This window comes from Strigops habroptila, chromosome 16, assembly GCF_004027225.2.
Source record: "Strigops habroptila isolate Jane chromosome 16, bStrHab1.2.pri, whole genome shotgun sequence".
NCBI classification, from domain to species: Eukaryota; Metazoa; Chordata; class Aves; order Psittaciformes; family Psittacidae; genus Strigops; species Strigops habroptila.
The window spans coordinates 4,745,466-4,771,965 of NC_044292.2; the positions used below are offsets into that span (position 1 = coordinate 4,745,466).

Below are 26,500 nucleotides of genomic sequence, written 5' to 3' on the forward strand. Positions count from 1 at the left end.
TTACCATGAATGTTCACACTGAGTGATTCCTGAAGGGTTGCTTGCAGGCATACTGAGCCTTCACACCTTCCAGTGAATTCCATTGATGAAGAGAGGGCACTAAGCAGCCAGAGGAACAAAGCCAGGAGTTTCCAGGTATAGGGCCTGGCCTGATAATCTTGTGACCAAGTTGCTTGTCTTTAAACTTGTACAAATAAGGAGGAGGATTTTTGTAATTGGGGATGTTGTAAATATGAATGGAAGATGCTTCAGTAGTTTGTGGCTGCTCAAGTTCCCTGGTGGTTTTCTGCAATGTTGTGTTATGATTTTAGAATTACTGCAGAGCTGAGACTCATTTTAATGAATTTTTAGGAAACCAAACGCACTTTTTCTCATTGTTGTTCAAAATGATGTGTGATATGAAAGGTATCATGGGGAAAAACGTTTGTTTTTAAGGAAGTTTTCATTCGTGTCTTTTAATGGAAGATGCCACAGCAAGTACAAATATATTTGCCTTTACTTTGCCTTGGCACGGAATTACAATTGATGTGAAAAATGCCTTCTAAAGAGATACAGTTTCTTTCTGGTGTAGTGGGTTTTTTTAGAATCCAAGGAAATTCAGGGCTTGTTTAGGACCCAAGCAAAAGGTTGGCAATCAGGAGCCAGGCAACAGTGAGTAATTTTAAGGCACAGTGTCTTGGATCTCTTCCGTTGTTGTCATGTGTCTGAACTTTGCTTAGAAAAGGCAGATGGATGGGACGCAGAAGCTGGGGGTGAGGGAAAACTCACTCACATGTTTCAGCTGCTGGCTGCATGCAGAGATCTGAGGGGTTCAAAAGCCAGCTGCCTCCTGTAGGAGCCTTTTAGGTTCCAAAGTTGGTAAGAATCGGGATGGATGAGGGAAGGGGATAACAGGGAATACACATGAAGAGTTTTCCTCTCTTTTTTTCAATAAATTAGAAGTGCAGTTTATCCATTGCATCAGATGCTTTCTTATACCACTTTAAAAATGTTCCATCTTTAACAGGTCACACTTTTGCTTCTGATCTATTTGTCTTTGCACAAGAATTTTGCTGCAGATTTTTGTTGTCCCTGCCCATGGCAGGAGGTTGGAACTGGATGATCTTAAGGTCCTTTCCAACCCAAAGCATTCCATGATTCTGTGAGTTTCTATAGTGGCCACTAACAGGGATTTGCTAAATTGATAGTGAATTTTAGTTAAGGCATTAATTTTGACAAGCATTCTCTCTGTGTTCATTCTGACACACTCTACAATTGATTCTCAGGGTCTATCAGATACTTTGATAGAGAGGCACAGTGATCTTTCTACTGGCAATTGGTAGTCCTTTGACAAACCACCTCAGCCGTGTTTGCAAGGCATGCGATAGGAAGCGCATCAATCTTCAGGCAGTCAGCAGGATTTAGTGTAAAGGTAACTCTGACAGTTCTTTAAAGCCAAAAAACGCTGCCAAACCCACTGGAGCCTGATCTGAACCAGATCTAGTTGGCAGAGCTTTCTCTACACAGAGATCTATTAAATTCCAGAGATGCACAGATCTAATAGTGCAATAATAGAGCTGGTGATTAAACAACAGAACTGATTTCCAAATAGTGTCATTATGTTAACTCTTCAACTATAGCAGATGTCTTCACTAGTAGGCTTTTGTTATTTTGGCTTTTATTAAGATATCAAAACTGGAGTGTAACTTAAGTTTCTTCCTGGAAATATTCAGGTGTAATACATTTGGTATGAGTGTTGTCCACTGACAACAAAACTCTCAGTGCTAAGAATGTGTGTTTTCATTTATAAACCTGAGCTTAATATATATATGTTCATATATATATATGAACATTGAGCTGCAAGTTCTTTGCAAATCTGCTGGTTTATTTTTGCCCTCAGATACAGAAATGTTCAGTTCTTTAGTTGTGAATGTTGACTATTACAAATGCAACTTCTTTTTATTCTCCTTAAAGAACGTGATGGGGTGGTAGGATCATGAGAAAGGGTATTAAATGCCATAATGCCTTTTCCTTTTTCACTTCACCAGTTTTCAACTTAGTATGTTTTAAGACTGAAATGGCCTTAACCTACCAGAAGAGTATGAACTAGTAGTTGTCTGTACTTGAAAAACCAACCCAAACCAAGTCACTAGATTTCTTTTTTCCCCAACTAACAGCATTATTTTGTGGTGTTTATGACCCAGGACATTTTTTTTTAACCTCTCTTTAGTGCTAATTCATTTTGCTCTGGATTAATACTATCCTCTTTCAGGACTCAAGACCAGATTATCCTTAAGGACTTTGATTAGGAACGAACTGTGGTGAAGCAATGCCTAAATCTGTGTTTGGTTTATTGCCTTATGTGTTTTTATTGGTTATTAGGTCTTTCTCTTCCATTGGTAGTACCCAATATTAGCTCTGAGTTACCTTGTAGTATATGTTCTCCTTCCTTCCAAGCAAGAGCACATTAGGGCAGCTGAATAAGAGGTTGGGTTTAAGTGGTCTTCTGTAAATCTGGATTATGGTTAGCTTTAGAGCAACTTCTCTAACCTTGTTTTGTTCCTTGGAAAGCACTTCTTTACACATTTATTTTAAGCCTGTGTTATCCATCTCACAATGTCAGTTACTTTAAAAATTCTATTTTTTAAAATACACAGCAAAATATAATTGGGAAGCTGGAACATGTGAATAAAGCTTATAGTAATGTGGCTTTAATACTTCATTGGCATAACTTGGCTGTTGAACAACTATAAGGAGGAAAATGATGTTTTGTGGAGTAGGGTTTTTTCCCCTCTAGAACAATCTTGCAGCTTGCGGTTTAAATTACATGGATAAGTCAATAAAATGGAAGCAGCTAATACTTAGGTGCAGGTTTTTAAAATACCTTTCCTACAGAAGTTTTTCTGGTAAGTTTTTCTTTAAGGAATGTTGAGGTGGTTTCCATCAAGAGATGTCTCCTGCACATCACTCTGCTGCTTTTCACCTCATTCTGCGATAGTACCACTGTTTTCTAACAGTGCAGTTGTTTCAACTACAGCAGATTGCTCTCATAAAAACAGATTTTTCTGGTCATCAGAAAGCTGTAGAAGCATAATTTCTGTTCACTTTAATTTGGCAAGAGTCAACAATCCTAAAAATCTACAGGCAAAGTGTTTCTTAAATATTCTTTGGTGCTACAAATACATTGATTGCAGCACAATAATGTTGACTGGGTCATATTTTAGTTGGTGGTGAAGAGAAAGTGAGGAGGGGTGGATTGTCTGCAGACCTAAAGTTTGGAGCTTTCATAGTTCTGAAATAAGTAGCTGGGAATCAAATGTTGCTTCACCCCCTCTCCAGAATTGAAGCTCTTTACTCATTTCATGCAGTCCTTCAGAAGTAAGCCTCACCTCAGTTATTTACCCTGTTATTGCAGTCTCTGTATTGAAGTCTAAGCTTCGCTAAAGAATAAATCAAACCTGGCTAAAATCATTTTCATCTCCTTGTTCTGAAATTTCTTGAGGAAATAGCTAAGGATCTGCTCAGTCAGTTCTGTTTCTCTTTCACACACCAGTGCTTTTTGTTGCTTCATTCCACCCAGCCCCTCAAAGAAAACAAGTTTTGTTTCTTTATTAACTGAAGAATGCCATGTTTTGAACATGGAAATTCTCACTGAATTCTTTTTTGGCTCAGATCATTTGAAGAAACAGATTTGGATTCCCATCAGGTGGAGGATATAGCTTCATAGCTATAGGGTTTTTTTATTCAATAGTATTATTTCATGGTTTTCTATTGTACTTTAAACCTTGACAGACTCAGTATATTATAACCAGTGAAGTTCCTCTCTTTGTTAATGGTTAACAAGTCCTAAAATTTGGTCCTTTCTTTTCGTCTTAATCAAAATGTTGATTGTGATTACTTCCAGATGATGAAAATACATGATTAAAACTTAGATGACTGACTTCTATGATAAAATGCCATTAATATGCAGAAATTCAGTTAATACAGTGCACAGCGGTCACTGAGATGGCTTTTGGTGCTCCTCTCTGTGGGACCCTGCTGAACTGGAAGGAAGCTTCTCTCAGCCCTGCAGACTGGAAAGCAAGGAGGTACTATATAGTGCTTGTTAATAGCTTGTAATGAGTGTGAAATATTTAGGCAGACTGCAGGACTATTACATAGAGATACGTAGGTAAGGCTAACTAGCTTGAATAATTAACTACCTGTGTTCAGTGGGCCTACCAGAGAGGCATGACAAGGTGTGTTAGACATTCTCAAGGATATAATTTGTTTGGTCTGGAAACATCTGCTGTTCTAAAGCCAAGGCTCACCCTGATGCCTGCTATGCCCAAGTGGCTTTCTGTGGAACACTTGGTGGTGTGGACAGGCCCTATCTATTCCTGGCCAAACACTGTCCTCAGTAAAGGTGTGTTAATGACAATATGAACTTATCCATGACACGGTATTAGGTAACCATTTTCTAACACAGGTACACCCCTCCCACACTTACATAAACTAAACCGGCTTTAGGGAGAGCCCTGTGACAATGATGAGTGACAAATTGAACAGGAATATTCTTTTAAGTCACTAGAATTGAAGCAAGCACTTCTCTCTGTGCAGAGGAGCATGGATGTGGTCATGTTGTACCAAGCTCTTGATCTGTTTAGCGATGCGAACAGCTTCCTCAGGAGGGGGAAAGCAGCAGCTTTAGTGGGTTGTGAGTAAAAAAAGCCTGCAGTGTTGGTGACAAGGTTATTTTAACCCAGTAAAACTTTTCTCCTCACCTTAAATAACCAGCTGTTGGCTTAAATATATGATGCAGCAGTAGTAATTGCATTTCAAATATGAACGTTAATTATGCAATGCATCTAAACCCATGCGTATCCAGCTTTGATTACTTGTCTCAATTTAAATATCAAAAGTAGTGAAGAGCCACAGCTATTGGAAATATGCTTATCTGTATGCAGAGATCAGTAGTAAAATAAGATTACTGAATATTAGTGTTTTGGGAGGAAGAAACAAAGCACAGTGTAGGATTTACTTAAACTTTAACTTCCTCCCCCAAAGTAGGAGCATACTGATTGGAACACATAGCTAGTCACAGAACATTACACTTGAGAGTGTATTGAGTAAAAAGTCCTGATGAATTTACTGAAACTGAGGCAACTCCGGTGTAACTTTTAAGTTGAAAGGGGGGGAAAAAGACACTTCCAAAATGAAAGTGGAGCTATGATCCAAGAAGTGTATATGCTTTTTTCCTCTGTGATAACGAGTAGATGTGAATGAGAAGTTAAGGAAATGAGAACAAAAACCAAAGGGTGATGACTGACAGCTGAAAGAAACACATAGCTGCTGGTAATAACAGGGTATCTCTGACCATGATACAGGCTAATTTATACAAACACAATGCATCTTGCAAACCTGCCCCCTGATCCTGTCATTTAAACCTTTCCTGGTATGAATTTCTAGTGTTTGAGAAATAGTCCACATTTCCTTTCTAAGGTTTTTGTTGTTTTCCAGAGAGACAGAACCCAAGCAGCAAATGGATTTCAGCAGCATGCTTCTGATTTATCATGTTTTGACTTAATTTGATGTCACATTTAAAATGCTAATGGGCTACACTTTGATTCTGAGCATCAGAGAGAAACTTTAAACCAGAAAAACGGTGAATTTGCCATGCAAAAGAAAACATTATTAATGGTGCTGCAGTTGCCCTTTGTGCCTGTATGTTTACTTGATTGAAGCATCTTGACTGTGGTGCTTTCTCCTTGAAGCCTGATTTGAATGGAGTATACAGCTGGATTGCCCCAGGGCCTTGTAACAATTTATAGGCTGGATGGAAAGGCAGAAGTGCATAAAAAGACAGTTGTGAAATGCCGCGAGTGCCCTGTAACAGAAAATCTGTGTATGATGACCTTGTCTGTGCGGGCCTCTGGGATCACTTCACTGGGATCCAAAGGATTATAAAATGGAAAATATTGCAGTTCACCTGGAATAAAGAGGAAAAATGAAAAGAGATGTTTTTCTAAATTATGCAGGATATGCTTTTCCTCCCCTTTGCATTCTCCCTGCGTATGGCCTTGCATTTTAGCAAACATGTTAAAATTACATCTGTTGTCCCCTGCACTTTTACAGGAGCCAGTGTTTTTGAATGCAAATATCTGGGTGAGGTTTCTGTAGCCACAAGCATTTATGTATTTAAAAGCCTCATTCTGTTTGTAGATGAATTGATGTTCTGTTCCTGAACTGCAGCTGAATTAATTTGTGGCTAATTTTTCCTGGCCAGTTAGGAGGCAGCATGACCTTTCCTTTTTGGGGTGGAAAAAATGCTGATTAATATAGATTCTTGCTTCTCCAGATTCATTTCCCCTTCTGCAGCCAAGAAAAGGCTGAAAGATTCTCTTTCTACTCCAAACCTTTGCTAGAACCACTGTCTTGTGATTGCTCGATCCTGCCTTTGGCATAGCTGAGTTTGCTATTAAGGTATGGAGCAGACTTGCTAATAAGAGAAAGACAAATGAGACGTTTGAAGGAGTGCTGAATTATTTAAACTCAAAAATTTAGTCTGCAAATGAGATTGGCTTTTACATCTAATGTGGAGCAGATTGAAACGCTGCTGTGATTACAGTGGGGCATGCGTGGGGCAGGAGATTAGTATGAAAATGTGGGTGTAGGGGCCTTTGAACGAAGGAGCAAGGAATGATGAAGAATCAGAGGTGACAGTTTAAGGATTGCATGGCAGGAGCTGCACAGTGATTAAATTCACTGATGCTGTCATTGAGCCGTAAGGCTGGAGATAACATTCTCTCCCTGTGCTGAAAACAAGAATCAATACAAACTCCTTGACAGGGGCTAAATTATTAAATAGAGCCTTCCTTACAATGTTTCATTATATGGGATTTACCTCAGCTGGTGATTTGTCAGCAGTGCAGGGAGATTTGCTGGGCATTTTGTATTAAAATCGTTCCAGATGCATATGAATCCATTTTGATAATTCCCTGCCTTTTACAATGCTTCTCCGTAGGGGTTTTTTTTCCCTTTAACTTTTGCCCAGATGACCCTTGGAATTCTCACACAGATATTAAGCTGTGGTACAGAAGGGTTGGGTCTTGTCGCCTACCTGTAAAAAACCCCACCTCTTTGTATTAACAGCCTGTTCTGCAAGTGCTGAGTTGATTTGTGTGCTTTTGGCACATTAAATTAGCGAGGTATTTGAAATGCCTTTCAGATGAGAGCTCAGAATTGAAGAAAGAGAAATGCTGCTGCTCTGATTTATGGGTATTGGAGTCTCCCTGAGCTTGGCTGAAAAATATAGCAACATTGCTTTTATTTTGTTGTATATCTTCTGAAGGCAGGAGCAGAAACCATCCATTCTGGAGTAGCTAAACCAGCATATCTTGCATTCCTGAAGTGTGCAGGGCTGTGCAGAAGATGCTGTGTTCAGACCTGGTTGATACTTTCTCAAGTAAAGAACATTTAGCATTTCTGTGGGGTTTTTGGTAGCTTTGATGGTGTAATGCACCAATGCAACTAACTTAATTTATTCAGAGCGACAGTGTTATATCACAACTGCAGTGTTGCCTTTTGGAAAGGGAGAGAACGTTCGTATTTGGGGGTTTAAAACAGATGGCAGCATTGTTAACTTCCAGCTGTTTAATCCTTATTCTTAAGACTACATGTATGTATTTTAAGGGCTCAACTCCAGCTCTTCCTCCATTCCCTTCCATATGGCCTAGATCTTTAGAATGGAAATCCTGACCTTACAACTTAAGGGCTACAGCTGGGGAAAAAACCCTAAAAAAAACCCCATAACCAAACAAAAACTGTGGGTTATTCTGGGGGTTTTTGTTCTGTTTTCCCCCCCCCCCCCCCCTTTCCTTTTTAATGCAATTACCCTGTTTGTTTTTGCACCACTTGGCATTCAGAAGGCCAGCAATTGGAATTTTCATTGCTGGCTTCTTGCCACATGAAAAAATCAAGCCTGTCTGGAGGCTATAGAGGATTCACCCCGACAAAGGCTCTGTGCACTCTTCCGCTGGCTCCAGCAAAGCCTTTCCTGTAGCAGCAGATCTGTTTGAACATCCTGTGCTGCTGCCGGTGGCGAGATGCTTGTCTGTGTTAGATACACACTCCAGAAGAGATAACATGGCGGGCAGGGCCTTAATGTGAGCTGATGATGCTTGTCAGCTTGTTTGGAATCAGCAAATTGCTCCCATTCGTTGTAAAGCTGTTTATTTTGAGAGCCAACTTCTGTATCAGACAGAGAAAGGGAATTAAAAGGATTGCAGGGGGATAGAAATAGGAGTGAATGTGAAATCCTGTGCTCATTTTGTGCAATTGCTATTGTGTTATTTTTCCTAATGTTATAAAAGGAAGCAGGAAGCACAATCGATACCAATTCCATTAATGACACCCCCACCACCTCCCATCTGACTGTGAGGAAAGGACAAAACCAGATACTGAGCAAACAGGGACAAACAGGAATACACCACTTCTAGTTGTGGGGTATAATCGGGGTTGCTTTACCCATACTGGGTTGTCAAGAGGGATGTGTGTGGCTGATAATGAGAACATGTTTAATAGCAATGGCTTAATTGTAGATACAGGAACCATAGGATTTATTAACATCCTTCTGCATATTAACATCCTCTGTATATATATCCCTGCAGGAGGTTGGAACTAGATGATCTTTAAGGACTCTTCCTACCCAAACCAGTCTGGGATTCTATTACATGCCCGTATTTTTGATTCTGTGAGGCCTTTTGCCATAGTAGTGGAATCTTCAGCACCTTTTGCCCCTTTTATTTATTATTTTTTCCTTTCTAGTGCCTTCTTTCCTCCTACTTACCCAAAGTCAACTGAGCTGCTTCCTTCACCTGCTGCTGAGATAACTGACTGCTAAATAAATCAGTGAGTGTCAGCTTCAAAATACCGAGGAAAAGATTGTTATTTCTAGCTTTTAGGGAATAAAAAAGAAGTATTAAATGGTACATTAGCTGTTTTACATGTAGCAAGAGCAAATGAAGTTAGAATAAATTTAGCCATGTCCTCTAGTGTTGAATGGAGAGGGCATCTGTCATGTTTAATAATGTTTCTGACCTTTAGGATTATCGAAGTTGAAATTTTCTCTCTGGTCATTGGGGGCTACTTGAGCACTGTCAGATTCCTTGTGCTGGTGCAGAGTCTCCAAAGATACATTGTTATGCTTCCTAAGCTGGCGAAGAGAATTCATTAAAGAAATTTGTTTTCCAGCTTTCAAAATGGTTTTCCTTAAGGAATGTGAAATGTCACTGTGGTCACTGAACTTCAGCACGTGTCCCATCCCTCACCATTTGCTTGCTTGCCTTTGCTGGGAAAGGTCAACCTCCTTGATGTGTTTCATATTCCTCTTCAAGGTAGTGATCATGCTCTTGTGGAAATAAATGCTCAGTGAAGCATGTGGAGGTGTAGGACATAATAAACGTCTCACTGCCAGCTTTCCAGAATGGAATCTGTGTGAGCCCAAGCCTTCAGTGGGGAATTGTGTTTCACTTTGTGTTCCCGTAGTTGTGACACTGGTATTGGTTATGGTGTAGGTGTGGTTAAGGGCAGCTGAGATGCACAAGCATCTTGCTAAGCTTCTAAGTCCTATCTGGATGCTCAAAAATAAAACATGGGCAGAAAAGAATAATGCAAAATATGTAAAACAGACGCCTTTGATTTTTCCAGCTACTTTGGAGAAAGTGCAGTTCATTTATGAGTGCGAGTTCATTTATGGAAAACCACTGAGGCTGCCTAAGGAAAGGTTCTGAAGTGCTCTAGAACAACAGTGCGTGGTTGAAGATGGGAGGTGGCAAGTGTCCACTGTGTTGGTGGTCTTGTGTAGAGATGTGAGTGTCATCGGAAATCTCTCTTCCACTTTCCTTGCCCCATATTGAGTTGGTTGGACTCTTTATTCCTGTTTTTCCTGTGGGTGCTGAGGCGCTGGCACAGGGTGCCCAGAGAAGCTGTGGCTGCCCCATCCCTGGCAGTGTTCAAGGCCAGGTTGGACACAGGGGCTTGGAGCAACCTGCTCTACTGGAAGGTGTCCCTGCCTGTAGCAGGGGGTTGGAACTGGAGGAGCTTTAAGCTCCCTTCAACCCAAATCAGTCCATGATTCTGTGATAATGTCATAGATACAACTGGTGTGTGTTCTGAAATGTCAGTTTACTGGATTATCACTGCTGGTGTGTTGTTCCCATTGACTACTCCAGTCTTGCTGTGTGACTGTTGTGTAAAGCAAGTATGTTCTTGAAGGCAAATGGTTATTTGGTCTGTCTTTCCTACATTTGGTGTTAGTACACCACACTGTCAGAATGTGTTGATTTTTGTATGGAAATACTAGCAAAGATGGTTGTTCTCACAGGCTGCTGGTGAGAGGTACAAAAATGCTGGTGTGTGGAAGTGAAAACAGCCTAAGATGCTTTCTGAATACCTGGGATGCATTCCATGTTGGAGTGGCAGGAAGGGCAATGCATGTCCCCTTTTTATACAGCAGAGAGACTGATGGAGCCACTTAAGAAAATGCTTCAAGTCAGCTCCACCTTGTGACTGTCTAATAGAGTTTCAGATCTCTCTCAAATTCTTCTCTCCAGAAGGCAGGCGTGAGGGCTGTGTGCTCCTGAGGGCCTGTTCAGAGCAGGAATGGAGTTAGGGGCTCGTTTGCTGCCTGGCTGGAGAGTCTAAATTCATGTGGTTTGTGTAAATGAGATGACTGGGGCTTTTCCCTACTTGGGACCTGGAGCAAGTCAAATGTAGGGCTGTGATGGATGTGCATTTTTGACTCTGTAGTCACTGAGCACTAATCCACAGAGAATTTGAACTTGTAATTTTGATTAAAGTGATTGATTTTAAATCAGCCTGAGTTCGTTTTGGGCCATTAGAGGGTATTTAAAAGGAAAATGACTCTTTAATTAAATTAGTGGTGCATAGTATCCTGCTCTGCTTTCTGAGCAGAACTCTTTTTTTACTCTTATTCCTTTAAGTGTCTTGTTTCTCGGCACATTCTAGGGTTAAAAGCAATGCAGAATTATTAAAGCAAACTTGTACTAAGGGAATCTAATTATTTAAACTTGTTCATTTTGGAAAACATACAAACTATTGTTGTGTAAAGCAATTCTTGTTCCAGCCACCTATATTTACTGTTAATGCTCCTCATGTAAGGAATGCTGCATAAAACAACAAACGGTGTTAGCCTTTGATTTGTAAAATGTGCTTTTTAAAGTGGAAAATAAGTTGTAATTACAGCATAAAATATAAAGCAGAAATCCATCTAAATGTGAGGATCCTTCTCAAAAATCAGGTTCTGGTGCTACCAAAGTTCTGAGAGTGGGGCTGTGAGCAGTAGCTCACAACAAATTGGGATGAGAAGGGAATTTGCTCTGTTGTCTTGCAGACTGATGACTCTGGGGGGGGGGAAAGACTGATCTCTTTTGCTGCGGTTTGCAGTTGGAGAATTCCAGTGCATGTCTGATTCACCGGGGCTTTTTTCAAGTAGCCCAGCACCACTGAAGTGCTTGCACTTGCTCTTTTGTGCTCCATAGCCTAATCTTCCTGGGAAAGCTCACTAATGCTATACTGTGAATGAACATCCTCGGAAGTCTGTATCCCACATTTATGACTCAGTGCAATGTGCATCTTCCTGAAATGTGTTAAATGTCTAAGAAATGCTGGAGTAGCTGCAGTATAAAGTATATACAACTTCATCTGCACAACAGCGCTTTGATATATGGAAAAGATGCTTGATTAGACTTAAAGCCACTTGACAGCTTCACCAATCTGTTTCCAAGTAACTGTGCAATAGAAGTAGCAATAAATGTGGCATCTGTATGTGTTTGTATATAGAAAAAGGAAAGGAGAGGGAATGGTTACACTAGCAGTAAAGCCATGGCACCCTACTAAGTACAGGTTGTAGAATGACAGCCTGGTTTGGGTTGAAGGGACCTTAAAGCTCCTCCAGCTCCAACCCCCTGCCACAGGCAGGGGCACCTTCCACTAGAGCAGGTTGCTCCAAGCCCCTGTGTCCAACCTGGCCTTGAACACTGCCAGGGATGGGGCAGCCACAGCTTCTCTGGGCACCTTGTGCCAGCGCCTCAGCACCCTCACAGGGAAGAGCTTCTGCCTCAGAGCTCATCTCAATCTCCCCTCTGGCAGGTTAAAGCCATTCCCCTTGTCCTGTCCCTACAGGCCCTTATAAAAAGTCCCCTCTCCAGGTTTCTTGTAGCCCCCTTTAGGTATTGGAACGCTGCTCTAAGCTGAGGCTTACACATAACCTTGCAGAAAGGAAAGGAGATGGAACATTAATGCTGGGGATATTACTTCAGAGAAAGGAGTTGCCAGTGTTTATACCCTACTGGCTGCAAACATGTCTAGAATATTTGATTTATAGAAAGAATCACATAAATAAGATAAAAGAATATATGTGATTCACTACTGTGAAATAGAAAGACATAATTTATGCTCTATATCTACTGTAGTTATGATTAGTGACCTAAGGCTGTTGAACTTCCTCTTTATGGATTGCAAAAATGCTGTGACAGTTTTCAAGGGAATTGCTCTCTTTGAGTTTAAAGAGATGAAAATGGATCTGCTAACAAGGACCATCTTCAGAATGTGCTTTCATATTCTTCATGCTTAGAAAAAAAAAAGGAAGGGGGAGCGGGGGAAAGGCAATTGGGTGCTTTGATATGCCTGAACCTCAGAGCCTGGTGAGGCAGAAGGTGTGTTATATATAATACGCACAATGCATGGCAAGGAATCTGCAGAAAGGAATTCCCTTGGATGCTTTTCAGAATGCTTGTTGCTGAAAAAATTGAGAAATAGGTTTTCAGAAAAGGAAGCTGCTATTTGATGTTCGTTTCCTGGTTCTGATGTATTGGGGTGTTTCACGTATTTGTGTTGTTCATAAACCTTGGAGTTCTTGCTCCCTGTGCCCTGCTCATGATCAAAGATGGTTGTGATTGCCAGTGTGGACTGTGATTGAGAGCTACCCTGTGTTACCTGAGGTGTATTTGTAAGGAAATACCTGCAGATTGTATACTGATTCCATATGCTGTCTCGATGTGCTTTTCTCAGACCGTTGTTTCGCTATAAACTGTTTGAGTTCTGAAGCAGCTTGGGCATCTAAGCTAAAAAACTTCACACTCTGAAGGGCAAAATTCCATTAACTGTGGTAAAATACCGTTATAAATCTTTCATCTGGGAAGTGCAGCTGTCGCGGTGCTCTCTGCAGTCTTCAGTGTAACCTGCTACTTGGTGTAAGTCTGTGTACTGCATGAGCTTCACTTCCAGTTGGGAAGGGCATGTCCTTTCAGTGTGCTCTGTTCCCCACGTGTTGACTGCTCTCCATTGGCTAATACAGTATCTGCAGTGGGTGTTTAGTATTTGCCTTTTGATGCTGAATGTGGGGAGGGATTAAACCAAAGGGGCTTTTTCTCAGTAAAGACGTTGGGACAGGAGAATAAACAGCTAGGAGAGTACCTGGAGCATGCAGGTGTTTGAAATGCACTCACTGCATAGTAAATATTTAAATGTGAGCTAATATTGCATTATATTAAAGATTCATTTATTGCTGTACTTACTGGAAAGCACTTGTAGGACAAGCACTATAGTTTACATCAGTTTAGGTGTTGAAACGTGTATTTATCAGTGTTGCTGGTGCCAGTACATTTTATTTCACTTTTCTAAGGTAATGAATACTCAGGTAGCTCCATACCTTTAGGGTTAGGCTCCCAGTGGCGCATGGTCTGTGCCCTTTGCTGGTCTGTGCAACCAAATACATGAGCTTTTGACAAGAAGTCAAAGAGATGGTGTGGCCAGAACTGAAGACAATTGCACAAGCTTCTCAAATATATGTGCTTCAATATTGATTTCAGTAGGCTCCTTCCTCTAACATATGCATCAAAGGGAGGGAGAGCACCCACTTTCATTACATGATCTCTAACACTTTTATTTCCGCCCCCAAGTGAGACTCTTAGTAAGTAGTTTGAAGAACTAAGTTCATGGTGATCTTAAAACCACTTATATGTCAAGATTGCATCTGGTAAAAGGAAACTAATGTAAATAATGAGCTATCTCTAAAACAATCAAATAAGGTTTTACACACATTTCCATTAGAAGTTTTAGTAACACTTGGTTAGGGTGATTTCATTGGCTTTATGAAAATCTCTTCTTCTTGGTAAGGTATTCTGCCTGTTTCTGCAATTATAGGTAATGGTTGAACACAGAATTCTTAATCAGGTGCCCTACTGTTTTCAATAAATCTGGGGAAAAAATGTGCTGTGATGATACACTTTGTATAAATCCTTGTGCCCAGAACAATGGGAAGAGTATAAACCTTTCATAACACATGAGGGTTTCTCAGTCAAGAACGTTTGAATCTGGGAAAGATGGGTTCCATCCAGTGCCTGTAGTAATAAAGTAAATTAAGTTGAGTTATATAGGAGGACTGAATGGTTTATGGAACTACTAGTTGGTCTCAAAGCATTCTACTTCTGGATCTCTGACTGCATTAACACCTTGGCTTTTTAAAATGGAAGCTATTAGTAGCTTCATTTGTTGTAATGCAGTGACGATTATATTGCCCAAGACAATTAGCATCAGAACTGTGTATTAGCTTGGCTGGCTGTATTGACTTTAATCTTAATCCAAATAAGAGCGCAGATGGTGTCCCTCATACATGTACTATATATTCAAAAGTATATATTTTTGTTTCAGAACCCCTTTTGCTATTGTTCACCTTGGTTGTCTGTATGTTCACATGTGACTTTCAGCACCTGGATGTTGTTTTTATTCCTGTGTTCCTCTCTCCCAACTTTTCCTTGGAGATTTTTTCTTTTATAGCAGGTAAATATATCCATTTTGCTCTCCAGTGTCGTTATTTCTGATGTTAGCATTTTCAATATCTAGCTATTTCCAGATGAATGGAGGCCATCTTTCCAATCTCCAGGTTTAGATTAGATTGCAGCCTGTGGACCTGGCTTTGGGGCTATTTATTTAGTACTGATTTACATATAAATACAAAGGAAAAATCTCAAGTCTGGTGTTGCTAATTCTAGCTGTTGATATTGCAGCAGACAGCAGCAATCTGTATTAGAAATTCCCCGCATAGTAAGATCCAGTCCTATCTTTTACAACTTGACATTTGTTTTAAGGGTGCTGTTTTGTTTTCTTGATTAGCTGCTCTGCTTTGTTTCACATCCGTGAATGACAGTCGTATTTTTATTAAGGCTCTGTCATGACTGTGTCTCAGCCAGTGTCTGAACACCCAGCTACATGAAGCACATGTATAAAACCAGATTAGTTCTTTTCCTGGTTTAAAATGTTAGCTTTCTCTGTAACATAGCATGTTAGAGGATGTACACATTAAAGCAACTGACCATGCATAAGCAAATAGTTGCATCCTCTGAGAAGCTGCATAAGGAAACATTTACTTTACAGGCATTTATGTTCCAAATACACTTTGTTTCCTCAGAGGAACAGCATTTGCTTATGCGGTGAAATAGCCAAATCCCAGGATCTGGCTCATGAGCCTTTATATTCTTCCTTTTCCATCCATAATTTTAACCCCAGTTTGCTGGCAGAGAGAGCCAGTTTGCAGAGGTGCTTTAATATTTCCTGTCATAAAATTCCCCTGGCTATTAGGAGATATTTTAACAGCCAGTATGACTGTTCAAACTCTATGCTGGGTTTGCAGAGCAAACTGTCTCCTGATTGTTTTATCCTTTAGCTCTTGGTATCTCTTTGTTAAAAGGTAAACCCCTTAGTGAGATGTTCAAGAAAATGTGGCCTCTTGATATTTAAAAGGTGAGAAATCTATTTAAACTGTATATGATGGCTTCAAATATTCCTACTGCTGTGTGCTGCTTGTTTTAATAGAAGTGATAAATACTGTGGCTGGTGGTGCTCAGCAATTAGATCTCAGCTATATACTATCAATGACATTTAATGGCAAATGTCAGGCAGAGTCTGAATGGTACCTTCATTTCAGTGGTGCGTTTCTTTGAGATAAGGCTTGAAAATCCTTAATGGAATTTAATTACCAGAGCACATATTCAATGATTAGTTAAATGCGTTTGTAATACCATTAGTTGTTAGGTAACTGTTTGCTTATTATGCTTGACACAGAGTGTATTTGATGTACAATGTGGATGTATGCAGTGCAGCAATAGAAATGCTAATCAGCCCGTGTGTTAAGGAGGTTCACTATCAATACTGTTTCAGCAGCTTGCTGCCAAATTTCCTTCTGTGGGAAGGCTTAATGTGTAATCAAAAGTGGAGTTCGTAGAAGCAGCAAACATGAACAGAGACGCTGCGATCAAAAATGGTGCTTATTGCTTTCCCTAACAGTGTTTTTAATTACAGCCCATTAATGAATTCTCACCCATGTTTGTGTCTTTTGTATTGGGCTTTTGTGATATAGTAGAAATAGCAGCTGACATGTGGCACCTCCATGGCTTCACCGGTGGTTTTTGTACCACAGCGCTGAGTGCACCGTAAATGTGTACATATAGAAATCATGGAATCACAGAATAGTTTGGGTCTGAAAGGATCAGCCTGTCTCCAGAGCAGAGCAGTTCCATCCCTCGTGGCCTCCTCTGGACTAGCTCCGACAGCTCCACATCCCTATTGTGCTGTTGCCTCAGAGCTGGATCAGGACTGCAGGGGGGGTCTCCCCAGAGTGCAATACAGGAGGAGAATCCACTCCCTGACCTGCTGCTCTCACTCTGGGGATGCAGCCCAGCACACGGGGAGGTCTGGGCTCAGGCACATGCTGCTGGCTTTTGGGTTGCTTCAGTACGAGCACAAGGCAACATTTTGTGGGCATTGCATGGAGATGTGGCTTGCTAAAATGAGAATAGTAACCCTGGATGCACACAACTGCCTGCCCATGGTGTGCAGCGGAACTCGTGCTTTCCTCTTGGCCCTTTGTGGAGGCAGCACAGAGTGCGTCTGTGCTGATACCTCTGTGTGCAGAGATCTCGTCAGATACATACACACTGATTTGGATATTCTGGGGCAGGCAGCTGCTTATTTTCCCTAAGAAGGCAGCAGTCGACTGGGGAAAGCTTTTTGTGCCCCAGAAGCTTTCACAGGGGGGAAACGTGGACACACTGTCTTCTAGTCCTGACAGCTACAATTAAAAGGGCTTGTTCAAGGGTAGTTGTGCAGTGTAATAGTGTGGTTACTTTATGCTTTTGCTCAGCATAACTGACACCATGAACCACAGATGGGATTCAAAGAACATAAAAGGGAAACGGAGCAGAAAGATACCACAAAGGGATTAAATGAGGTAGTAAGCAATGACCCATAACCTTCCTGAAAGATCTTATCATATTTTTATTCTAAGCCAGTCAGGTTTTAAGCATAACTGCCTTTTTATTTTATTTTATTTTATTTTTTTACAAGACAAGATTATCTGTTCTCATTTAGAATGGCACTGAAATTTTAAGGGTGTTGTCCCTTGTTTTAGGTGGATTTCACTGATGGGAAAGCAGGTGACTTGCTAGATCTCAGCTGACAAAGCAGCTTTGTTGCTAGTAAAGCTGAAAAGTTTATGGAGTAAATACTGTAGTTTGTTTTCAATACAGACAGCTCTTATGGTTGTTACCTGAACTGAGTAATGTTCTTTTTCTCCTTGAAAACTTGCATGAGGCTCTGTTCAGTTCTGTCTTCTGGATTGTTCAAAAGTTAAAACCATACGAATGAATACGTATATATTTAATATCTGGTATTTGATGTATTGTGCAATGCTGGTTTTCATCCCCTGTTTCTTCATCACTGCCAGCTAAAAGTAAGGGAGGATGGGATTAATTTTGAGTGTTGTAGGTAAGGAGGAAATTGCCTTGGGAATTTGGGTAGCAAACACTAATAACTTGGGCAAAGACTATGTAGAGCAGTTTTGTGTTTGGTCCCAATTGGCCTCTTTTGTGATCTTAAAACCAGAGATGATGATGATGGCAGTTGCTGATTGATCCCGTTTTCTAAGGTGTGAATATGAATGGAATTCCAATGGAAAAAGATGGACTCTTTGAATATTGAAAGTGAAGAGTCCACAGAGCCTGGATACAAAAGGACAGGGGGAAGTTGAATGTGTTGCAAACTGTTCTGCTTTGACAGATGGCTGATGCCCTCATAGCTTCATTTCCAAGTAACCATGTAGTCTCCTTTTGAGCAATTCTAGCTTACACTTGTTTTTGTATAACAACACATACTCTCTTTTACACATATAAAAGTGTGTCATTCTGTAACTAACTTGGGCCACTCATTTATATAGCAGATATTTTTACATACTTTGCTCTTCTGTTTCAGTAGAAAACGGGAGGCTTCATGTTAAACTTTAATGGCCCTATGCCTTTAGAAAACACTGTCAAAGAATAAGACTTTAAATAGTTACCTATTCTTTAACAAAATTGGTAAAGCCAAACCACTCCATTTCAGTTGCCTTTTCCACAGTTGCTTTTTTGACTTTTACCCAAGAAAGTCAGGTTTAATTGTTATTTGGATCATGGCAGGTGTCTTAATAAAGCTATTTTTCCATATGGGCTTAGGTCTTGGAAAGGAATGACTGTTTCCCTGATGGTATTTTCATTTCTTCCTTGGGTTTTCTTTGATATGATGCATAATTCCCAGATTTGATACCTGGAAAGGAAAGATTTGAGTGACACTAAATAAAATTGAGAGCTGGTAAGTAACATTTATTCCATATTAGTTAATTTTTGTAGAAGTATGGAGGGGAAGACAGAGCAATGAGGAGCAGACAGAGAAAAATGCATTTAGCTGGCTCAACTTGAGCTGTGTCTTCAAAGTGCGTCTAGTTAAAGCCTAATTATTCAGTGCTCATCTGTATCCATATGAGGCAGACCTTAGTGTTGAATTCACTCTGGCTCGTACCGTCTTTTAGTGCTATTTGTTGCAGTTTCTGATGAATCTTTCCCTAGTTCTCAGTTACCATAATTATTTTTTTCTGTCATATGCTGTAAGAATTCCTTGTGACTGTAATAGCTATCCCAGCAGAACATCTCGTGTTCATGAAATGGCAGCGTGGCAAGTTTTGATAGTACAGCTCTTCTGGTGATCTGAAGAGTGTGTTTTTTTAAGACAGTCTAGCAACTCTAATGCCAAACCACCCACACGAGGAGACAGCATATGGCAGCTACTATGAATTAACATGCAGATAAGTAGCATATCACCTAGTGCTTTTAAAAAGGCTTGAGTCTCGATAGCAAAAACCTTAGAATCCAGCTGTCTGGCCATCCCCACAACACAGGAAACACAATCCTGCAGATGAAGCATGATTTAAGACTAATTTTGGCCATCTTTTGCAATTGTTTTAAAGGTGTAGGCAAACAGATTGTTGTTTTATACTTGCATGTGTATATATCAGAATGTGTGTAGGCTGAGATTTGCAGGTATGTTTAGGACTTGCATGCTTTCCATTTTCCTTATGTAGGAAGCAACTCTGTCTACAAATAACCTGTCTGTATAATGGTTCGTGGTGTTTGCAAACAGTTTTGCTTCAGACTTGTAGAAACTGTAGTAGAGATGTAGAATATATCTAGAATATAATATCTGGACTATAATATCTAGAAATAATATTCTCACCAGAGAAGAGTGGCTCTGAGCAAAAGAACTGCAACCTGTGTGCACTTACATCTGAGCGTACAAGTTTGAAGTTGAGGGGAAGGTGAGCGTGATGCTTGTTTTACATCTCAGAGTTATTTGTATATAAGACTGAATTAATTTCCAGCACACCAAGGTGATTTCACGAATTCCAAAGGGAATTTCCTGAGTTAGACTTTGTGAATAAAAAAGGGACACGAGAAATTCTTGCTGTATACAATCACAAAATGGCAAGAGCGAGACATTGGGAAAAACTGCTATATTGTTTTGTCAATAAATTATGCTTTCTCCTCCATAGATCACAGAAATGGGCCTTTACCCTGGAAACAGCAATATTTGATACCCCAGGCAGCTTATTCCCAGCTCAGCTCACACTTCACTGAATACACTGATCGATTATCCGCAGCTTAACCAAGCCTTCTCATTTCCTGCCTTCCATTACTGCGCTCAATCACGCCGGCGGTTCTTTGTGGCCTGCCTTGTGTGCTGAGATAAGCCATCAAGGCATGTTTCTATTAGAAAAGCTCTTATAGATGGAATAGTCATTAGATAACACTAACAGGTTTAAAGGTTGCAGTCTTTGTGTTGGTTCAGGTTAAGAGGACAGGAACCAAGAGAACGGCTGCCTTGGGTTGTTGTACTGGAGGGGCAGGGAGGATTAAACTGTGTGTTGCCATATTTAGTGCTCCTCTTTAACATTTTTCTTGCTGAATACTGATAGCTCTCACTTTTGACAATGCTTCTGTGCTTGCAAGAAGTAATTATGTGTTAATGTGCATGCATCTGAATTAAATAATCAAGCTGCAAAAATAACATTCAGTTGTAGTAATACCCTCTGCATTTCCAGGCTGGGTTTTCTTGGCTTACAAACAGCTGATCAGGTTTCTGATTCAATTAGGAAACAGCCTACAAAAAAATAGCCTGAGAAATGTGAAATTACATGTGCTGTTGCAGAGTGGCAGGAAGAATGATGCTGGATCTCTTCAGCTCCTGATTTCCAGATAGTTTGCTTTATGTCCTCACTCTGTGGTTTTTTTTCCCCCCCCCAGTAGATCTGGTATAAGTGGTCTTTTTCTTTTCTCCTCTTTTGAATATGGGCAGTGTTAAAAATGGGTCAGTGTAAAAATACTTCTCTAGTAGGAGTGGAAATACAGGCAGCAATTCAACATGGCACGGAAGGGCAAGAGATGGATGGGGAAAGCAAGTAGAGCAAGTCAAACCTACCACGTGTGTTGGAGTCGGGCTAATACCATGTCATGGAGCACAGTTAGAACTGTTTGAGTGATGTGAAATCAGCATTTGGGGGGACAAACAAATGTGCCCCAAAGCATTGGGTTAATTTGTAGTGTTTAAAAAAGAAAATCCACATGAAAACTGGCTTAGAGAGGCCAGAGCTTCTGTGCTGCAATGCACAAAGCGTTGGTTGTGAGCAGTGAAGCGACATTAAAATACTATCATGTTAAAATAACACAAAGAATTTGGTAGCTTAGAATTATTTTTTCCTGATAAAGAAATGTCGTTGTTGAAAATAAGTTTGAAAGGAAAGATGTTCTTTTCCTTGTTTCTATTTTGCTGTTTGTTTCTTTGAAATAGCCCCTATTCACGGACTCCAGTGTGCCCATCTGTCATCTCCAGCATTTGGGATATTGCTTCCAAAGCTAGTTGTGATTTAACACGGTATCTAAATAGGGCAAGTAATGAAGTATACTGCTTAAATCCCTCTGAGGGAATCTGCAGGACATCTGTGATCATTTGCACAATTGGGTTAGTCATAACCCTGGAAAGAGAATGTGGAATCCCTTAAGATATGAATTGTAATGTGCAGCAACTCTGTTCTCAAGTGTGTTTATAAAGAAAACTGGCACCTTGGAGTTAGTAAATGCTGTGGAAATCGGTATGTTCATAGTGTTAGAGAGAACCTGTAAGATTATATTTCTCCCTTTTAAGGGAGAGGCTCACTTATAAATAGAAGCTGACCAGATGCTCCCGAACTGGGATGCTTTAATGCAATTACAGATTTCATCTAATTCTTGTTGAATGTCCAAAATTGATTCGTGTGTTTTAAAAGGAACAAAACCCAAACCGACAGCAACCCCCCCCCCCCCCCCCAGATGAGTACTTTTGAGTACTGCAGCAACAGCCAGTATTTTCATTAAAGGGAAGAAGATTTTGTAGCATGAGGAATCTTTTAGAGCTGACAAAGACACTTAAAGCATTTGCCATTGCTGTGATTTCTGCAAGTGGGGGTTTGGCATATGACTATCTGCAGCTTTTCATACGTAAAGGTGTAAAAAGCAGAAAAAGTAACACATTATGAACTTGGGGACACTTCTTTTGTGTGCACATGGTTCTAAAATAAATAGTCTGCCACAGAAGCTGGCGCCTTGACACCTCTGAGTATAGTCTGCTCTGTAAATGACATCCATATTTAGAAAGCTGGCTGACAAAATAGCATGTCTAGGAATTTCTGTGCAATGAAGGATGGAAAAGAAGATTCTGACAGACGTTTTGTGTTTTTTAAGGAGACTGAAAGTTCAGGTTTAAAACCCACAAAACCATACATGTTGGAATAGAGAAAATACTTTCAAGGTGAAGCTCTTTAACTGGACAAAAAGCAGCAATCATGGGGGAAAAAAGAGGTATTTAAGAAGAAGATCAGATCACACAACCTGCTCCCAAAACCAACCGCTGTGAGCAGAGCACAAACAGCAGCCTGGTACCATGTCAGCGTGGTTTTAGTTCCATCATTGTCCAGAGGCTTTGCTTTAAACAGTTACTTGCTCATCTCAGTTATAAATGCTATTTCTGTTTCTGTGTTCCTTATGAGTGGAGGCATTGAGTCGTGCCGTGTGTGTTCTGTGATTCAGATGATGATGAGCAGTCAGCACTGTGGAGCTTGTGCTGTTTTCCATTTGGAAAGATATATGATAAGTCTGGTGATTTTTTTTAAGATAGGAACATTGGCCGTGTTATAATTTCCTATCATTTATCATTCATTTAAAATGCCTGTTTCATAAAATCTAGATTTTACAAGTTAAAAGCATATGAAGTCGGGGTATGCCAGGGCTTCAAATCTGGGCTTAACCACGCCATTTGGATTGATTGTCTGTTGTTTTCATCATCTGGTTTGGTTCTAATTCTAACTTCATCTTTTTCCTCAGTTGTTAAAGATAAATTATTTTTATTTTCTGAAGTGAGGTGAAAGAAAAGCCACTGTTCTGTGTTATGAAACCCCCTGTAATTCCTCTTTGTAATCTTCCCCTCTGCCAATGCCACACAACTACACGATCAGCCTAACGAAGTCAATAGCATTCCTGTTGGCAGGCTGCAGTGTGGGGTAATTCATCACTGCTCTGAAAACTTCCCAGGTTCAGCAGCCTCCTGAAATTCAATCTCATTCCCTGTGTTCTTCCCGATTGTGAATCTGATTTCAGGGGAGGAAATGTTGTTGTTCTCTTTCACGGTGCAGAGTAACTGCCAACCTCTGGAATAAAACAGTGCAGGGAACAACTAAGGTATTCCCTGAGTCTCTGAACTCAGGGAATATTGCTCCATTCAGGAGTTTCTGAATGGGAAATGAGTGATTTCCTATCAAACTCAAATGCTGCAACTAACAAAAAAGCTCTGGAGTACCTTTAGATGTTAGATATTAAGCTTTCCTAAGGTATGGGATTTTCAAGGCCAGGTTGGATGGGGCTTGGAGCAACCTGCTCTAGTGGAAGGTGTCCCTGCCCGTGGCAGGGGGCTGGAACTGGATGAGCTTTAAGGTCCCATCAACCCAAACCAGGCTGGGATTCTATGATCTTCGAGAGATGAGGTGATAAAATACTGCAAAACATAGCAAATACTTTGGCTCCCTTCATTGTGTGTTAGTGTGTGAATGTTCCTAAAAAGCTCTTGTTTAATCCTCTGCAATTCCATTTCTTTTTTAACACACATTGGGGAACTCAATGACACTTCTAGGAGATGTGGCAATAAGCAAAACCTTCTCTTTGCATTGACTGAATGACAAACTGGGAGGGTCTTTTGGAAGGGAGGGATTGAGGTGGTCTCTTATGGCAGAAGTGGCAAAACCTTGCTTCCAACCACTAATTTCATCTATATAAGTGTATTAACACTTTGTAAGTGTTGACCTTGGCCTCATCCCTGTGCTGCTGAAAGCCCTGTGCTACTCTATGATACAGGAAGAAACTGAGGCAGGGAAGTGAAGTGATGGTGTCAACAACTCCTTTACACTTCTGGCTTGATTGAAAATACAGCTGTGACCTCCCAACACACAGCTCCATGCGATGCCAAAGCAATGAAAACGTTGGGCAGTTTTGATCCCTCCCTTTTTATTGTAATTTAATCTCAATGGATGCAGGCATAGAGGATGCACCTTCAAAACGTGAGCACTAACAGAGCTTTCTGCAGAACTGTCCCCTCATGGCAAATGGCTGTAAAGTTCCATGTGAGAGTGTATCCATTCATTCATCATCTGCTCCCTGTGTCCTCTCCATGACTACTTCGTACCAAGATACACGATAAGGTGTTCCCTTTTCTCAGATCTCTCCTCTAGGTATTGGTTGTTGTTCAGACTGTTGATGGTTTGGTTTGTGGCTAAGCATTTGTAGCACCATTCCTTGCAGAGCACAGTGTAGGTTTCTAGTCCTTCTCCCCAATGTCATTTGCTATTCAGAACTACCACCAACACCAAATTTGGTACTGTATTTTGTGGTGGTCCTTCATGGTTGCATATACATATATACTTATGCTTCATACAGATGTATTTCCACCTCTTTAATAGTGCTCCTTGGAGTGTGGAACTATGTGAAAGACACTTAGCTTCAGTGGCACAAACCAAGAAAATCCAAGCATTAGCTTTTGGTGCTGCTTGTAAACTCTCTATACATATAAGTGAGTAGGTTTTGTGCCACAAGTGATACTTTGAGTGTGCTGTAAAGGTTTTGTGTAACACAAGATGGGGGTTTTCTCCTTTCAGCTAAGAAATGCAAAGAGAATTCCTAGAGAAACACTGGGTTATTGTTTCCCATCGTTGTTGCGTGCAGTTCTTGTAGCACTAATAGAGCTTATGAACAAATAGCAAGAGGGTAACAGAACATGTGTATTGTTTTAGTCTTCAGAACTCAGACTATTCCTAAAAACTGTGCTGCACAGAGCTTTGTATCAGGAGACCAGCCAAGTCTCAACCATGGGGTTTGAACAGCAGGTAGCAGGGATCGGCGTTGCCTCTCAGACTTTGTCCTTTTGATTTTGTTCCATGCATTAGGCAAGCTCGTTGTCTTTGACTGCAAATGTGTTATTTAAAAAGACAAAAAAGAGGAGGTTCAGGTTTCCCTCGTACAGCACAGATATGCTCAGGATGTTCCTGAATGCTTTTTTGAGGCTCTCAGTGCACAGAGCACATGTGGTGATCAGTTAACAAAGCTTTTTCTGGCACAATGCTGCCACTAGCAGTTGTTTTATGGTATTACATGAGGTTTTAATCGAAGGCTTCAAGAAGTGCATGTAGTGGAAAGATTTGGACGTTGTTTATTAAGCAGAAAGGGTGGAAATTGCTCTAACAACCAGGCTGATGGGAACAGGAGGGAGGAGAAGAATGTTCTGGTCCAGTGACCTGCGATTTAAGTTCTAAATGTGTTTTAAGAGCAGCCTTCGAAGGGTCTAGAGAACTTTAGTCCAGAAAAAACAGCTGCCTCATGCCAGAAGAATGTTAATTTCCCATTAGGCCCTTCCTCTGTTTCTTCAAGTGTTGTGGAGCAGTGGAAAGAATTGACTACTAAGGATTTCAAAGATAAACTGAAGTACAGAGTCTGTAGTAACTTGATCTGTAAATTCTATTTTCAAGTGATGTTTATGCTTAAGTTTCCTTCTAAGAAGGAACAAACTGGTGGCTGGATCCTCAAATGAAAAAGGAGCACTTGAGGAAGACAGTTTGTGTACATCTTGTTGTTGGTTTTGTGAGGTACATGAGCAGTCAGAGCCTATATTGGGATTGAAGTGCAGCAGCCTGTTCTGCTGTGTAAAGGAGAGTAAATAAAGAACATATACTATTATGTTGGGCTAAAAATATCTGATATTTCTTGGTTACAACTGTTAGGAGTGGTTGCATTGAATTATATGGCTGTTGGTATTCTTTTTTCCATGTTTGGCCATAAACACTTGTTGTTTGTAGAAATGAGCAGGCTAAGATCATGCTGCATGAGGCCAAAATTGCCAGTCCTTTTCTGATCCCTGTTTCCTCTTGGGTTACTGTTTTGTGAGTGAATAGATGAGTATTTGCTGGTCAGATATATACAGAGATACAACTGCATGCTGATGCAGTAGGTTCTTGTTGCCTTTGTCTAGTTTGAAAGTCAATTTGTCATAGCACGTATCCCTTGTTTCATTGTCATGGAAATACATTTTCCTCCCTTTTGGGTCTTACCTTCAGTGCGAAAACAGATTTTATACTTTAGAAGATTGTGTCAGATGTGGTCTGATTTTCCTTTTTAGTAATGCCTTTAGACCTTCTTTTTCAGAGTAAACGGGACCACCTCCTTATGAATGTCAAATGGTACTATCGCCAGTCTGAAGTCCCAGATTCAGTCTATCAGCATTTGGTTCAGGACAGACACAATGAGAATGGTAAGTTAGGCTCTGTAGAGTAAGGTCTTCTTTACTTGTACTCTGAATTTGAAGTTTTAACAGTCCAGAAAGCAAGAACACTTTTACTTGCTTTATGCCAGGATGGTTGATGAACACAATGTGTTAGATTGGATGAGGGTGTTTCTTACCTGCTTTGTTTGTTCTAACTCGTGTATGTCCTGTAACCATGGCTATAATCAGATGCACATCAGGTATGGTTTAAACTCTGTGCCGTATTATACTAATCCCTTAAGGGAATAGAGAAGTAACACTGGAT

At 40.4% G+C, this 26,500-nt stretch overlaps 1 protein-coding gene across 3 annotated transcripts in view; it reads left to right on the plus strand.

The window, feature by feature from the left end:
- RERE (arginine-glutamic acid dipeptide repeats) overlaps nucleotides 1-26,500 on the plus strand; it is a 229,407-nt gene that overhangs the window by 92,086 nt on the left and 110,821 nt on the right. For all 3 annotated transcript variants that reach the window (XM_030507879.1, XM_030507880.1, XM_030507882.1), the window contains exon 4: nucleotides 26,118-26,223. In XM_030507879.1, coding sequence (XP_030363739.1) covers nucleotides 26,118-26,223 — 106 coding nt within the window. The remainder of the gene's footprint in view (nucleotides 1-26,117; nucleotides 26,224-26,500) is intronic.